Source organism: Euprymna scolopes, chromosome 20, assembly GCF_053919585.1.
Source record: "Euprymna scolopes isolate OS-2025 chromosome 20, ASM5391958v1, whole genome shotgun sequence".
Taxonomy (NCBI): domain Eukaryota; kingdom Metazoa; phylum Mollusca; class Cephalopoda; order Sepiida; family Sepiolidae; genus Euprymna; species Euprymna scolopes.
The window spans coordinates 47,144,345-47,162,109 of NC_136501.1; the positions used below are offsets into that span (position 1 = coordinate 47,144,345).

The window sequence follows — 17,765 nt, forward strand, 5'->3', positions numbered from 1 at the left end:
GTGATCCGGTTTTTGTATTTGAAAGGATGCACACCACAGGAGATTGTTGATAAAATGAAAGAAACTTATGATGATAATACCCCATCATATGTCCTTGTAAAACGCTGGCATCGTGAATTCAAACATGGCCGGAAGTCTGTGGAAACAGCTCCCAAACCTGGTCGCCCCCTTCTGCCATTGATGAGGCATCTGTCCGTCAAGTTGAGGCTGCCATTTTGGAAGATTGGCGCATTACTATTCGCCAAATAGCAAGATGTTAAGATTAGTACAAGGTCTGTGGAAACTATCATTCATGACCATTTGTATATGCATAAGGTGTCTGCCAGATGGATTCCCAGGTTGCTCACACCATTCCAGAAGCGAGAACGTGTTGAGTGCTTGAGGATGAATTTGGAGATGTGCCAGAAGATGAGTCAAAGTTTTTCAAAAGACTGATTACACAGGATGAAACCTGGGTCCATCCTTATGATTCAGAGACCAAAGCCCAGTCAATGCAGTGAAAGCACTTGGACTCACAACCTCCAAAGAAGGTAAGGGTGCAGCCCTCCGCTGGCAACGTCATGCTCCCAGTCTTCTGGGACCAGGACGGAGTAGTGATGACAGATTTCCTGACAAAGGGTACCACAATTACAGGAGCCTATTATGCTTCACTTTTGAGGAAATTAAGGGAAGCTATCAAAATCAAGAGGCGGGGCAAGATCAGCAAAGGTACCCTCCTCCTGCAGGACAACGCTCCGGTCCACAACTCGCATGTCGCCAGATCAGAAGCACGGGGATGTGATTATGAAATTCTCCCCGATCCTCCCTACTCTCCTGACCTTGCACCCTCTGAATTTCACCTCTTCCCAGCCATGAAGTTGTTTTTGAAAGGAAAGCGTTTCCCAGATTATGCAGCCTTGATTTCTGAAGTCACGTCATGGTTGGAGGACCAACCTGGGGTGTTCTACAAAAACGGTCTCCAGAGCTGCATCAAACGATGGGAGAAATGTATAACTCTGGGTGGTTCTTATGTAGAGAAAGACTAATAACTGCGCCAAGTTTCGTTGCTCTACTCTATGGGAAGTGGGTCAGGTATATTGTTAGCATGAACTAAAAAACAATATTTTTTCGAAAGTGTTCATTTTTTTTTTTCGATTGTTTTCTGGGAACATTTTATTTTGTTTAATCTTATTTTCGAACCACGAAGTTCAGTTGAAGTCCTGATGGAACAAAAATGTTGAAACGTTGTTCGATCCGCGTGAGCTCCTTACAATGCTTACATAATTTGAATTATATATTTTTTGTGTGTGTTTTACGACACATAACAAAGAGGAGTAAAGGAGTTGGGGGGGCTGAAAAAACATAACACAGCACAAGCAAAACTACGCGTTTTTGTTGGTACAGAGATATTTCCCAGTGTGATCTAGTTTCTTTCTTTAGTCATTCATAAAAATTCCTAAGTTCAATAAAACGTATCTGAAGAAACGCCAGAGGGGTTAAATCAACTGACACATAGTGAGAATAACGCCCAAGATGAGAACAATAGTCCGAATAATAGAAATTTAATTGAATGGCATTGTACTATTATATTAATATATGTATATGTATACGTTGGTCCTTTAACTTTAACATTTGCAATTTCTAACAAACTTACCTTTCAAACAATGGCAAACTAGGATTAATTTTCCTGGCTTCTTCTAAAAGTTCACAGACTTTTTCTTTGTGCTATTAAAAACGAAAAACAAGCATGCATAATTCATCATAAAATACAAATGTTTTTGTCATAAAAATACATTATTTTCATTTTTACTATAAAATTTTTTTTTTTTTATTTAGACAAGGTTAGCCAGGATGAATTTAATACCTGTATATTTCGGCGTATAAGACGACCTTTAAAGTTATAAGATCATCTTTGAAAACCAATATTTAATAAGATACCGGGTGTTGCAATCTCTAGCCTAAACAAACATAGTTTCGTGATTTAACAGTCATCTTATACAATCGATATATGATAAATTTATTAAAATTTGTTCCAATTTTGTACCTCGTTTTATCTGACGGTCACCTTATACGCCGAAATATACCGTAATTTTGTTATATTTTTCATTTCACAACCATTTTAAATATTGAATAATGCAACAGTTCATAACCGTGTAAGAGATAGCTGTTTCTATCTACTATTTTTTTTTTTTTTTGGTCAGACAATAAAATTACAAATGAATAACGCTAAGCATTAATTAATTACAAACTGTTTAAAAAAATATCTATGAAAATTAAGTATTCAAATAATTGTCTTTGTATCGTTCGTTGGTGGATAATAGTAAATGAAATACGTGTAGGGTGAAATGTGGGTGTCAGTGCACTGGGAACGATTTAGTCATATATTCTTGTGATATATACAGCATTTAAAAGTTTTATGTTGTTTTCTTGATGTAAATAACGGTTAAATAGCCGTTTTGATGGTAATAGAGGCTGTGATAAATAAAAACACTTGAATTTATCCATTGTGTGTGTGTGTGTGTGTGTGTGTGTGTGTGTGTGTGTGTGTGTGTGTGTGTGTGTGTGTGTGTGTGTAATGTTCTTTCCAAAAGTAATACCCCCTATTTGTTAATTCAAAACGTTGAAGGGCTATGAAGACAGGAGTGCTACCATTAAAACGAACAATCATTTGTGCTCCAGAATATTTTTCTACATACACACCACCATTCTTAATGCACTTTTGCCAGCGATGAACAAGAGCCTTGATGCCTCGGTCATAAAAGTCAATGTCTGCCGAAACAGTCTAATTTTTCACGGCTGCGATTACGGCATTATTGTTCAGGGATATGGTGCCCACATGATGCACCCTTCAGAGGTCTTAACAAGTGGAAGTCTGATGGTGTCAGGTCAGGATTATAAGGCGGGTGAGACAGCACTATCCAGAAGAACTTTGTTATGCGTTCCATGGTTTTCAAAAGTGTGTGTGGCCTGGCATTGCTGTGTTGCAAACAGAATGTTTTCCTTTTCTCTGGCCTTAACACGAGCAATGCAGGCCTTCAGCTTTGTAAACGTTTCAATGTAACGGTCAAAGTTGACAATCAACCCTGGTTCCAAGAAATTCAGGAGGATGACGCCCTTCCTGTCCTAGACAGAAGACAATGAACTTTGCCTGCAAATGTATACATCTTGAACAAACTTTTTCTTGACTGAGGAGTGTATGTGGTGCCATCCCATTCGTTTGGACTCTGGCCCGTAGTGGTGACACCATTTCTCATCACCAGTAATGATGCAGTGCAAAAATCTCTCATCTTCGGCTTTCCACTGATTCAGCAAGTCCTGGTTGTTTTGGTCCTGCTGGAGCATCCGTGGAACCCACTTAGCACACATTTTGCTGTATCCTAGGGATGACAACATCGTTTCCAGTGCACTGACACCCACATTTCACCCTACACGTATTTCATTTACTATTATCCACCAATCAGCACAGATGAGTTGGTCAAGGTGCACAGTGTTTTCTAGGATGGTGGCTGTGCATGGGCGTCTAGAGCTCGCTATCTCACTCATATTTCTGTCACCACTCTGAAATCGACGAATCCATCTCCTAACTGTGCTAGCATCAACTGCATCAGCTTTGTAAACATTTAACAGGCATCGGTGAATGTTGATCAATTAAATTTTTCAGGAATTCAATGACACATCTCTGCTTCAGATGTACGTCCATGACATCGATTGCTTTTTTAGATTTTCACGCAGTGAATAACTGCAACAGAGAGATGAAACTTTCAGGTCATAAATGCATAAGTTCGATCATCATAACAATGTAGCTTGCAATCCTTTCTGATCCATTAGGACAGAATAAAAAATAGGAGACATTACTTTTAGAACGACTCTTGTATATAGGGTGTTCTTGATAAATTTAATAATTATATCTATTCTTCCATTTTAGGACTATTTGGATTATTTAAGAATGGCAAAGTTTCTATATTTGTGTGTATGTCAAGAGACAGGAATAGGTTGGGCCAATCGAAAGAGAGGATGGGGAGGGGGGCTTTGAAGGAGGGGGATAGAAGTTATATCACACTTTTGTCCCGAGAAATGCCAGATAGCTCTGCTAGTCGATCATAAGATACAGGGTTTTTTTTTCTCATAAAAATACACTATGTTCCATTTGTTAATGTTAAAATGGTTCGTTTACACAAATATGTTCGAGATAAATTTGATAATTTCTTTTTCATATTCTATCATTTCAGAAACGTTTGAAATATTTAATAATGTTACGGTGGATAATAGTGCAAGCTGTTTCTGCGTATTATTGGTGGATTTGTGAGCTGGAGACCATAGACGACTGGAAAGCACACGAATATCGCAGAAGAGCGCCCCGCATCTTGATTCATGCCAGAAAAATTTCCACAAATCTTAGTTTCAGCTCAGTGTTTCTTGAATATCTTGAAGGTCGTGAGATGCAAGCTGGAGAATTGCAACAGAGATGCGAAAACAGCAGCTAGCAGGAAGGATCACAGAAGGTGTTCTGACTACGTTTGTACAATGAAATTCGTCAAGAAGCTGAAAAAAAAAAATAGGTTGAGCAAGGCCGATGATATAGACGTGACTAGGAACGGTTTGTGAATATAATATTCCTTAAAACCTTTGAATAATGTAAAACAACTGTGTAATGTCACTAATTTATAAAATTTTGCAAAGTAAATTTTTTATTTATTTTATTTTAAAAACATCGTTTCCATTCAAGTAGTAGTTCTATTAATTGCTTGAATGCCAAACCTGTCTTCATATTTAGAACTGGACACCCTTAAACATTCTCACATTCTCCAAAGATTGTTTTTAAAATAAATAATGTTTCCATAGCAACACTAACATAGCAAGTCATAAAATTGCTGAGATGAAGGTTTTTTTTTTTTTCAATTCTGATTCCAGCACAGTAATGGACTTACATTTTTGGAACCCAGAAGCATTGTGGGAATCTTGAAACTGAAAATGTCACACACAATGTAGTTTTCAATAACCATTGTTCGTACCTTCTGTTATGTTCCCTTAAACTTACAGCTGTTCCTCTTGTCATATTTGTTTTTTTTTACAAAGGATTTATCATATATCAAGGCCCGGAGGCCACTCGAGGGTAAGGTTTAATTTACGTATTATAGTCATTGCGACAGTAGTATAGTAATAATTTGTAGTGGAAATTTGATATAATCAGATTATTGACGAGGCTGGTTTAATAAGAACTTGTTTACATTGGACTTGAAGACGACAATATTGTACCTATTTACTATGCCTCCCCACGGGACGGAGTTAGACACCAGGGTCGTTTTTTAACGTGGAGAAAAGGTACAAAAATAAAAATTGTCTCAGTCGTGAAGGATTTCTCCTCCACCGAAAGAGAACAAGAAATGGAAGTGTAGCATCTGAAGAACAGATACTACACTTTGATCTTGACCAAAAGGCCAATAAGGTATTGTAGTCAGCCAGAAAGCAGGTCAGCAAAACAGAATTTCATAGGTGGGCAGCTCTGTGAAAGAAGCTTTGTAGATGGAATCCATGTTTAGGTTTAGGCACCGAGGGAGAGTGGGGGTATTTATTGATAGTGATTTTGACTAGACAAGTATTTTTTGTGACAGATTTGGAGAGGGGAGGGCCATAGATTGGAGCTCAGTCGAACACTTGCCATGAAAATTATGATAGAGCAGAGACAGGCTCATAACTCGCTTCTGTAGGAAAGAAGTTACAGAGAAGAGAAAAGAGCATTGCCTACTAAATTATACAGTCAAAGCAGTATGACGTGCTCTAAGCAGCTCCTGCCCAGATATGGCAAGAGTACTCCATCCTAAGGCGTACTTGGCTCTTATACAGGTAGAGAATTGCATCAGCAGTGAGATATCTACTGGAGCAACAGAATGATCCAACCATTTTTCCAGCCATCTTGGCAACGGATTTGATGTATGTGCTCCATTTCAGATCAGGAGTAAAGGCCAAACCAAGAAATTTGGCTAAACATGAAGCGTCCTATTGTTGCATAGGGGTACATATTAAAGGATGACGGGAGCATATATAATAATAATGAGAGGGAGAGAAGACATTTATACAGTTCTGGGATGCTAGGACTTCATATAGATACTGACTGGAGATGTATACAAGTTCTTGACACAGAGGAGGGGAGATAAATAATCTTGTAAGGGTTACGCAATGTTCATTACAAGATGATTAACACATTACCTTTTGAGTGTTGAAAGATGACACATGACAACAGTTACAAAAACACAATGATTCTTTATTCATTGGACCGGTCGAATGCTGATAACATCAGGAATTCACTTGTATTTACATGGTTTAAACGTTCTCCCTTCCGCTTCCAAAGGACTCTCCACTCTTCTCTCTGACTGACTCCCGACTCTTCTTTCTGACTAACCAATTCTTAGCTCATATATTGAGAATTTCCCTTTGTTATGACGTCAGAAGTGTGTTTTCCAAACGTGACCAATTCACGTGGCTATGAACACGCTTTTGACAACAAAAGAACTTTCAACATATGACTCTAACCTATTTTTTAACAAATATATTTTTAATTTGCATTGTTCATTCTTTTTGGCTGACCTTTATAACGTTCCGATTCCAAACAGAATGAACAATCAATTCTTTTTAGATATAAACACTATCTAACTATTTCTAATAGAATATAATTTATCAATAGACTAAGTTCTAACATTCCAATTCTTAACCTTGCTTACAAGGTTCGAGTCTCGGCTTATCCTAATCTCATTTTCACCTATCTAATACTCTTCTTATTTACATGGAAAGGGGACAGCCTTTCCTTGTAACACTATGCTCATAACATATCAGTTTAAAAAAAGCAGTTCATTGAAGTCGAATGACCATACATCTATTGGTATGAAGATCAAAAGAACCTACCACATAAGATGAAAAAAAGAAATGCAGAAAAAGTGGTATGTCTATTGCTTTTTTTTTGTTGCTGAATAACCACTTATTAAGGATAAGAGTCACTTGAGGATAAGAATTAAGGGGACAGAACGATTATTAGCCGGCGCAAATGAACTCTGGTCGTAGCTCCTTGGCTACCAGCATCTCAACAAACAATGCATAAATATAACGACAGTTTATCAGTCTTATGAGCTCACTCAGCACTCAAGTCCAACAGCCTTTGAACATTCCTTAACTCTTTTCTTCTTATCTCTTTATCGTTGGATGTCCAACAAGACGTAAATATACTTGATATATTATGTATACATTGACGTTGTCCTTATTTGGACTCTACCCTTTCCCACTAAAAATTACGTTGACGTTGACGAGAGCAAAAAGTACACCTCTACGTTGCCATCACTATTTCTGTTTTTATTATCTTCTATTATCTCCCCTTAAACTAACCGTCACTCCTCTTGCCATATGATATATTAATAACACGTCAGCTTAAAAAAGTGGTCCATTTAGGTCTAATAACTGTGCATCTATTGGCATAAGGATCTAAATAATCTAGTGAATTGCAGGAAACGCGATATGTCCATTGTTTTCATTTTTTTTTTTTTTTTTTACTGTCGCATCACCACTTATTAGGACCAAAAGCCATTCAAGGATAAGGATTAATAATACGGAACGATTATTAGCCGGGCAAACGAACTCTGGCTATAGCTCCTTGCCTACCAATATCTCGGCAAACTACACAAGTTACAGTCATGAACTACTAAACATAGTGAAAGGTTATAAAAAGTCTTACAAACTTACTCATACACAAGTTCACACGCACACTACCTCCATTGGAAGATCTGTGGAGAGATGCAACTTGACAGAGCGACGAACATCAGGGATCATGAACCACCACCGATAACATCAAATGGAAAAGTTACCATGTTCTATGAACAAGGCGATACATACAGGCGAGAAGATACATAAAATACAAGGCCATCAAACCAGATATTGTAATATGGAACAAGCCCGAAAGAACTGCGCTCATTATCGATGTCACAGTCCCAAATGATTTTGGCCTTAATAGAGCTGAACGGGAAAAGATAAAATATCAGGACCTAAAAAATGATCTAAAAACGACATGGTCTCTGAAAGAAATAAACGTTATACCGGTTGTGATAGGAGCAACTGGCTTAATAAAAAATAATCTTCATAAATACTTAGAAGCAATCCCTGGAAGACCAAGCTGTAACGAGATATAAATAGCAGCCATAAAGGGAACAGCATCTATTCTTAAAAGAGCCCTCGGACATAAATTTAAATCATAACAGAATCAAGTGTTAGCTCTAGGAGGGAGTCCCTTGATATCTTAAAACTTACTGAAGTTAAATAAATAAAAACAACAGATAAAAACAACACTTTCTTCATCCAAACTATTTGAACATTTCTTAAGGTTTTAATTTTTACTATTCAACAAGACGTAAATAAAGTTACGTTTCTGAATTTTTTAAGATGAGGATTGGTTTTTCATAATTATTTGGACACTTTTGAATTTAATGCATTTCAAGAACTCTAACCACTGCGCTGCAACTGTAAAGTGATATTCTCATGAAGGTTGAAGGTTTAATCCTCAGACTGACCGACTGAAAAGAACTATAATTGCAAATTACTTATGACCTCTATTCAGTCATGGCTGATGAAACAAGAGCATGCTAACGCCATGAAGTAAATAAAAGGTTCCGTCCAAAATTACGTGCACATTCCAGAGTTCGACAGAAATATTCCCAAGTTCAACAAAATACACATGAAGAAGGTCGGAGATTACATCGGCCGAAACGTTGTGAAAATGACACTCAGTAGTCCGAAGAAACCGAAATAATACGAATAACGTTAATAAAGTTGATATATTATATGTATAGTAAGTAATTTATTGTTATGGTACCTACCTTACGAACTTCAATGAACTCTTCCTCTTCATTATTAGGGCTAGGACAACAGCATATTCTTTTCCTTGTTTTGACTCTCAGGTATATATCCATTGATATCTTATATGTTTTTATGTAGAGTGATGTGATTCTCGGTTGATTAATTGTGTCTGTGTCGGATATATACTCAAGACTAAAACAATGAAAAGAATATGCTGTTGTCACGGCCATCTTCATTATAAATATCGAGAGAACCACTCCAGTCAATACATAGCAATCAGACTGGCGTTTAACCAATTTCTTTATATGCTGGATTTATACTTCCTTAAATATACTTTACTTTCATTTGATCCCGAATCTGTCTTTCTTTCGCACCCTTTGCCAGTCCACAACAGTTATGGAGATATATTTATAACAATTAAGCTACACAGAGGCATCTGCATTTCATCCCCGTAAGGACTCGTCAGGCTAAAATTCATTTAGCCTAAAGATTCCCTATAGTGACGAAATGTGGAAGCCTCTGTGTAGCTTAACTGCGATAAATATATCTTCATAACTTACTTCCTGGCTCTGTTCACGTATTGAGCACTGTTGAGGAAACTACTAAAAATGCATGCATAAAATATTATACCTTCTTATAACATTTTATGTGGGTGCATGAAATAAAATGTATATGTTTAGATAGAATTGTTTTTGTATTACTTTTTGTAATCTCTTTTCTTTTTTACAATATCTTTAACGATTTCTAACTGGACAGGTTTAAGGTCGGAGAGGAGGAGGAGGAGGAGGAGGAGAGAGCAGAGAGGAAGTTAGTGTCAGAGCTTTTAGCGCTTTACAATTGTCTGCTCGTATGCCTCTTATTTTTTATAAACATGTCACACCCTTGTGGTGTTGTTTTTTTTTTTTTATTCAACACATGGATTTTTTGCTTCATTATTTATTTATTTATTTATTTTTAGTGATCCATTATTCTTTTAGGGGAAGAAGGAATTCACATCTAAAGTTACATTAAGAAATAATAAGGTTTTGATATTGGAAAAGAAAAAAAAAACTTCAAAGACTTACATGGTTTCCACCATAGAAAACAAACTTAGGCTCCTCGGTGCATTCCTGGTTCGGAAAATGAAGACTGGATTGAATGAGAGTAACATAATCCCGCTTCCAAGATTCAACTTCAGATTCCTGGAGTTTGGTTTCTCTGTAATATTTAGAAACACTAGTAAAATATGCGCTCTCCGGATGAAAATATTTTATTAATGCACATAAAACAATTAGCCCCCTTCCTCTCTCTCTCTCTCTCTTTTTTTTTTTTTTTTTAAATACCTTCCTAATAAAATGCAACATAAAAACAATTACATAAGAAATTAACAAGATCATGCAATTATTTATTAAAGCCTGTTTTTTAATTATCATAAAATTTTGTAAGTGTTTAAGAAGCTTGTTAACAATGTAGGGAACCGGGATGGTGAAGTGACTTGCCGTATGAACGAAAACAGATAAACGAAGGTCGCATTTAAATTATAAATCTGCATACAGAGTGACCCCCCCCCCAAAAAAAAACGGGCCCCAACTCTAATTAGGTCCCGTTTCTTAGTGTTTTATCCGAATGAAATTAAATTTTGGTCATAACTAGTTTATTATACTCAAAACATCACATCAAAACACAAGGGTATTTGACCTTTTTTTTCTCCGTTCTACAGCATGTTTTTTTTTTGGGGGGGGGGGTCACCCTGTATATTTTTTCAAAAATCTTTCCCACATAAATCAGAAAATATGGACTTATTATTATATAACTGGGGTGGTAAAATGCCTTGAATAATTTCGAGAAATACCCCTCTTTTTCAACAATAAAAAAAAGAAAAAATATGCCGTAAAAACTGAACACTGAATACAGATCATAAGATTAGAATTTGATGTTGATACATGTATTTAAAAATGGTACTTGTCCAGTTTACGACCAATTAGAATTGGTTTAGAATTAGAGTTCCCTTTACTTATGCATCCTTTATTTATTTCTATATCTAATATAGTGCTTGTATGGTGGTTTTCCTAGGTGTTAATCCAATTAAACTGCAGTGTTTATAAGATAGTACTCAATAACAGGTAGAATTGTATTATAGTTGTATATTTTTTGCAGCAAGTTATTATTCAAGCACATTTGAACACGACAGAGTTATTCTCTTTTCTGATTTTTCTGGATATCTTTTCGATTCGTCGAGCAGTCTTTTTTATTTCAGTTAGCATGCTGTATAAAATGGTGCCCAAAAGTTGTTGTTCAGCATTTTTGTATCATAGTATATATATATATATATATATATATATATATATATATATATATATATATATATATATATATATATATATTGGCTACATACGTGCATACATGTTTCAACTGCGACTTCATTCAAAGTTCATAATCTTCAGGTCTTTTAAGCCAATTTCATTAAACTGAAATTTTTAAAAATATATTTGATATATAGTATAATGTTGTTATTTACACAATATAACTGGCTACATATGTGCATACATGTTTCAGCTGCGACTTTATTCCAAGTCTAGCAGCTCTATGTCGGATTAAGTATATTTAAAACAGTCTGAAGATGCAGAACTTGGAATAAAGCCGCATGTTAATGATACATATTAATGTTCTGTTAGTATATACATTTAAAAATTGTACTTGTCCAGTTTCCGACCAAATCTCCGGCTAATTCGTGTTGGCATCTTCCGGAAGGTTATATAAGCAACCAAAAGATACCAAAGCAATTAACCAATCAGCTGTCAGCAAACGACAAATTTCAAGGAAAGCACGAAATGCATTAAATCAAGAAAAATATTTTTAAATCGAAAATAACTTTCAACACTATGTCAACGTGAAATACCCACCTTCCCCCATGTTAAGCATGGATTTCTAAATAGGAAGCCATTCTTAACACGAGGTAGGTGGAGCACTGTGTTTTGAATTCTTCCGGCTGCTCCTGGAAGATGCTGATGCAAAGTTGTTTGAAATTGTGTCATAAACTGAATAAAATACTTGTACATTAAAAATTATGCTCTGTCCCGAGAGAGTGTTCTCACATAATCTTCTTTTTCCATACCAAGAGTACCCCATTTTTTTGTAACCGAAGTTCCCAAACTTTTCTTATACTTTATGTTGTGTTATGGTTACACATTGGGGCTTCCCTTTTCCCATACCAGACTGTCATCCATAAGATGGGGATCAAATTATTTTGTCCATTGAAATTTTAATCACCGCCATCATAATCAGTTTAGCACCTCTCTTACATGCTGGTATGCATTGAGCAGCTTTTAGAAATTGACTTTCAACGCAACCTATCTCTGGTTAGGTCTTTATTTATCCATCTTTTCCCCAGGTTCATTTTTATCACTACCTCGTGGAGTTTTTTTTTTTTTTTTTTTTTTTTTGGCTTTCCTGTATAAACTGGACCTATTAAAACTGCATCAGGAAAGTCATCTGGACTATAAAAATCTTGCCTCAAATAAGGAAATGACTTCCACAGATTTATTTTCAAATAAATTTTGATTCATAGATACCTGACACTGCTACCTCAACTGCTCTACATCTACTAACCCAAGAACTCTTATCCATTCTTTCAATGTGGTCAAATCAATGAAGGAGCCTGTTTTTTTACACATCTCCCTGTCCAGATTGAAGGTCTTCAGTTCTAAGTTTGTCTTTGAAACTTTTATTACGCATTCATCATATTATTCTCATATCATCTCTCTTCATGCAACGTATGTCCTCAACCCTCACTGGCCAAGTTTCACTTCTATACATCGTTACACCGTGCACACATTAGTAACGCTTTGTTGGTTTGTAACGGCGGAAATTCCCTGAATTTAATCCATCCTTTTTTACTCTTTCAACCACACTACCACCTGCTCCATCCTGTGCTCCAATGACTGTTAAGAACTAACCAAGCCAGACAGTATTTGTTTTATTTCTACGTTGGTTTTGCTATGCAAATGTTCAAACCAAAGTTGTTTTCTATAGATAGAAAATAAGAAGAGATATTTGTTTTAACTCACTCGTATTGATCCATGAATTTCATTTGCTCTTGTCGTCGAGAAATCGCCAATCTTTTAACTTCTTTGTTCAAAAAGCGATTCTTGTTCTGCAAGATGCGGACATGTTCCTGGAGTTCTTTCAGCTTCCTGTCAACAATAGGAAAAGATAAATGAAGAATAAAATTCTTATAGAAATCAACACACTATGTTAATGTTACAATGTTACACACACGCACGCACACACACATACACGCACGATAACATCAATTACATGAAATAACCTAACGAATTCTCACGAGGATGAACCACGGAAAACTATAATTAAATAAATTATAACCGGACTGCATCCCTGCAGACTACAATATAGCCTTCTTAAAATCAAAAGTCAATAAATACTTGTCAGGAATCATTTTCAATCCTCTCAAAATATTTTTCATCGTTAATCCTTACCCTGGAGTGACTATTAGTCTTGATAAGTGGTGAATCATTAGCAAAAGAAAAAAATGCACTCCTCATTCACATGCAAACACGCCCCCCACACACACCACCACATATACCAAGAATAATTCAAAATAGTTGATATTATTTAATCCATCATTCAATCATTTCCAGCTGTTCATGTTTTCAATATTGTATTTTCGCACCCACCAGATAATGTCTATTATCATATGCATAGACTGAAAAAATCTTTTATTCCCAAGATATACTTGTAACTAGTTGTATCTGGCCGTGTAGTGAGGGCTAGCTGAGTCTGACTGTATAGTGAGGGCTAGTTGTATCTGGTTGTGCTGTGAGGGCTAGCTGAGTCTGGCCATGTAGTGAGGGCTAGCTGTATCTGGCCATGTAGTGAGAGCTAGCTGAGTCTGGTCATGTAGTGAAGGCAAGCTGAGTCTAGCCGTGAAGTGAGCTAGCTGAGTCTGGCCGTGTATTGAGGGCTAGCTAAGTCTAGCCATATAGTGAGGGCTAGCTGTATCTGGCCATGTAGTGAGGGCTAGCTGAGTCTGTCCGTGTTGTGAGGACTAGCTAAGTCTGGCCATATAGTGAGGGCTAGTTGAGTCTGGCCATGTAGTGAGGGCTGGCTATATCTGGCTGTGTAGCGAGGACTAGTTATATCTGGCCGTGTAGCGAGGACTAGTCATGTCTGGCTGTGTAGTGAAGACTAGTTATGTCTGGCCGTGTAGCGAGGACTAGTTATATCTGGCCGTGTAGTGAGAACTACTTATATCTGGCCGTGTAGCAAGAACTAGTTTTGTCTGGCTGTGTAGTGAGGGCTAGAAATGTAAGTACTGATCTGGGCACAGGTCTATGTTATTTGAAATGATCTTTAAAGATCATGGGAGCATATGGTTTAAAATATAAAGGCATTAATTTGCATGTGAGAGGAGTAGCTGCATTAAGAAGGACGAATTGTGGAGGACAATGAGTCGAATTTTGGCAGCGAAGAGAACACCTCCAACTTAAGAGTTGATATGAATTACAGCGTTAATTAAAAGTGATGTTGTCAGTTTCTATTTTAATTACACAAGACTCTTGTTAGTCTTAATTAGTGGTTCTCAACCTTTTTTATTTGGCAGCACACTATTCTTTGAGCTATTTAAAATTTCCAGCACACTATTGAACTATTTCAATTTTTGAGCCACACTCATAACAAAATATAAATATATATTTTACATATAAAACCTTCTTGCAATAAAATAATAAAAAATAAAGATCATATAAGGGGAAAAAAATTATTCATATAAGTAAGTTATATTAGGTATTCAGTACCTGGTATAAAATAATAATGTTGAATGTCATTGAGATTGTTGTGCTTGTTGTCTTCTTGCTGCCATACGTGGGTTAATATGTGATAAACATACTCTTAACTCTTTCTTATGCAATGTTTTTAAGACTTTCACTTTTTTTTTTTTTTTTACATTATTTTGAATGTTATTTAGGTTAGAAAACCCCAGTTCACATAGGCACGAAGTTAAGAATTGCAGTAAACTTAGATGACTTTTTTAAAATTTAGATTTTAAAAAAATTCAAAAGGCATCTAATGACAGCTGCGCCTAATTCAATCTGAGCTCACGATCACTGGAAAAAACTTGCTAATTATTCAACTTCATATAACTCATTGATATTGATAGACAGTGCGAAACCTAATAGATTAGAGCAGTAGTTTCTAACCTTTTTATTTTTATATATATATATATATATATATATATATATATATATGCGGCACATTATTGGACTCTAAATTTCGCACACAATTGAGCTCTTTAAATTTATGTGGCACATCCATCACAAAAATAAATATATTCTACTCATAAAGTCTTTTTGTTACAACATAATAGAAATAAAGATATAAATATATATTATATTTATATATATAAATAACGACAATATATAAATAAGTATTCATTAACTGCTATAAAATAATAATAGTGAATGTCTTTAAGACAGTTGTGCTTGGCGTCTACTTAGTACTGTTGCCATATGTGTGCTAATATGAGAGACATACTCTTAACTCTTTTGCAATATATTTTTTAGTCTTTCGTGTTTTTTTTTGTTTTTTTTTAATTCTTAATGTTGTTTAAAGTAAGAAAATCTCAGTTTTTTTTTTTTTTACATGGAGATCACCACTTATTAAGGCCCGAAGGCCACTCAGGGACAAGGGTTATTGCGTGTACAGTAATCAATGACATAGTATTGTAGTAATCATTACTATTGGGGGTTTTAATAGAGTGTCTTACTTAAGGGGGCGGTTGGTCAGGAGTTTGTTTATGTTGGACTTGAAGACGTTCAAGTTGTAGTCAGTTGACATCGGTACGAAGTTGAAAATTGCAGTCAGATCCTAATGGCTTTTTTTTTTTAATTTTTATTTTTTATTTTATATATATATATATATATATATATATATATATATATATATATATATATATATATATATATATATATATATATATTATGGGCCCTCTTCCATAGCAGAAATCCAAAAGGTGTCTGATAGCAGTTGTGCATACTTCAATCTGAGTCTACAATGGCTTGAAAATGCTCGCTAATTATTCCGCCTCACATAACGCAAAATTGTAAAAGATTGATAATCGATAAATTTAGGAAAGAATTCTTCAACGTTGATTGAGTGAAAATAGTCTTCACTTTTATTTTCCAAATATGGCAAATGTTCAGTAATAATGGGAATCAGATTGGTAATATAGGTTTTGCGATCTGCTGGGAACATATCCCAAACTTCCCTCTATTCTTCCATAATCCAATTTATTTATTTTCTCAATACATACATATTAGATAAAAATAAAAATACCGGTAATTTTTTACTTTAGCTGCAACTCAACACTCACCTTGAAATTAACGATTTTAATAAGGTTTTCGTGTCTACTGAAAACGAATATCACATCCAAATTTGGGGTAAACAAGTAGTTTTCTAGATATTAAAACATTTTTTCCAAGGTATTAATTAATGAATTTCAGTGACCGTCGCCATTTTTTAACATTGACTAATGCGCATATTTTGCAACACACATGCGCATTAGTACTTGTTCAGTTGAGAGAAAACATGGCCGCCAGTGTAAACATAGGGGATTATATTAGATAATAATGATTTTAATATCCAGTAAACTACTTGTCTGTCCCAAATTCAAATGTGATATTCGTTTTCAGCATAACCGAAAACTTATAAAAGTCGTTAATTTACCGGTGAATGTTAAGGTAAAAAAAAAAAAAAAAAAAAAAAAACCGTAATACATACAAAGAATTTGTTAACATCTTAAACAAGATAGTTTGTATGAAGCATTATAATGAATGAAGTATGAAAACTTACAAACAATTTTAACAAACGATTTTTTACACAACACGGTAGTTGGGAACCACTGGTATAAAGCAACCTATTTCCTTTACCGAAACCTAAACTCAGTCTTTAACTTAAATGAAAATTTATCAGTATGATATGAGAAAAACATTACTTATTGGAATTCATTAATTAATACATTGGGGTAAGAAAATATTTTGATATCTAGAAAACTACTTGTCTGGCCCAAATTTAAATGTGATATTCGTTTTCAGTAGACATGAAAACACCTATGAATCATTAATTCAGTGGTGAGTGTTGAGTTGCAGCTAAAGTAAAAATATACTAGCAGATATACCCAGTGTTGCCCGGTATTACACGTAACGTTAAATTCCTTAAAAGAAAATGAAGTAAAAAAAAAAAAAAGAAAAAACAGAAATAAACTGAGACATGTTCATATGAGTATTATGGTTTTTCTAAACAGTCCATTTATTGTAAGTAAAAAAAAAAATACTCAAGCTGAGATCGAAACAAAAACCTAAAGACAGTGAGTTAAGTACGATAACCATTAGAACAGCTGGTCACGATCTTAAAAAAGTATTTTCAAACCTCGTGAAACAGTTAACAAACAGGCAAAAATCCGACGTCCCCCCCCTCCCACAATTACCAAATTTTTCAATTTTGACCCCTTAGCAGTTCTTTTTTCTGGGTGAAAACTGATTAAATCTTTTCCCGCATGTCTGATTACCCTATATAGTAAGTTTCAAGTCTGTAGATAAAAAATTTCTGGAGTATATATCACACACACATTCTCGCTTTTATAAATATACTAGACTACCCGTGATCCGTTGGGTCAGTATGTTATATAAGCTATGGAATTAATGTATGAGCGTGACACTTGTGACGTAAAGAAAATAGTTTTTTGTGATAACAGAAACATTTCTATGAAAGTATATTAAAATTAAAAAAAGAATATAGATAGATTTCTATGAGTCGTTCTGTTTATTATAATTGATTACTTTTGAAAAAAAACAAACTTACAGCCATTGAATTATAAGTGGTTTGCCATACTTATAGGTAAATGTGCACTGAACAGATACCATAATACTTAAAGTTAAATTCAAATTTTGTTTATATCT

The 17,765-nt window shown here is 35.1% G+C and overlaps 1 protein-coding gene across 7 annotated transcripts in view; it reads right to left on the reverse strand.

Annotated features, from left to right (window-relative positions):
* The window catches only part of LOC145241414 (uncharacterized), a 607,975-nt gene that overhangs the window by 368,368 nt on the left and 221,842 nt on the right, over window positions 1–17,765 (reverse strand). For all 7 annotated transcript variants that reach the window (XM_080104346.1, XM_080104342.1, XM_080104349.1 and 4 more), the window contains 3 exons: window positions 12,861–12,986; window positions 9,879–10,011; window positions 1,634–1,704 (listed from right to left, as the gene is read on the reverse strand). In XM_080104346.1, the coding sequence (XP_079960472.1) occupies window positions 1,634–1,704; window positions 9,879–10,011; window positions 12,861–12,986 (330 nt within the window). The remainder of the gene's footprint in view (window positions 1–1,633; window positions 1,705–9,878; window positions 10,012–12,860; window positions 12,987–17,765) is intronic.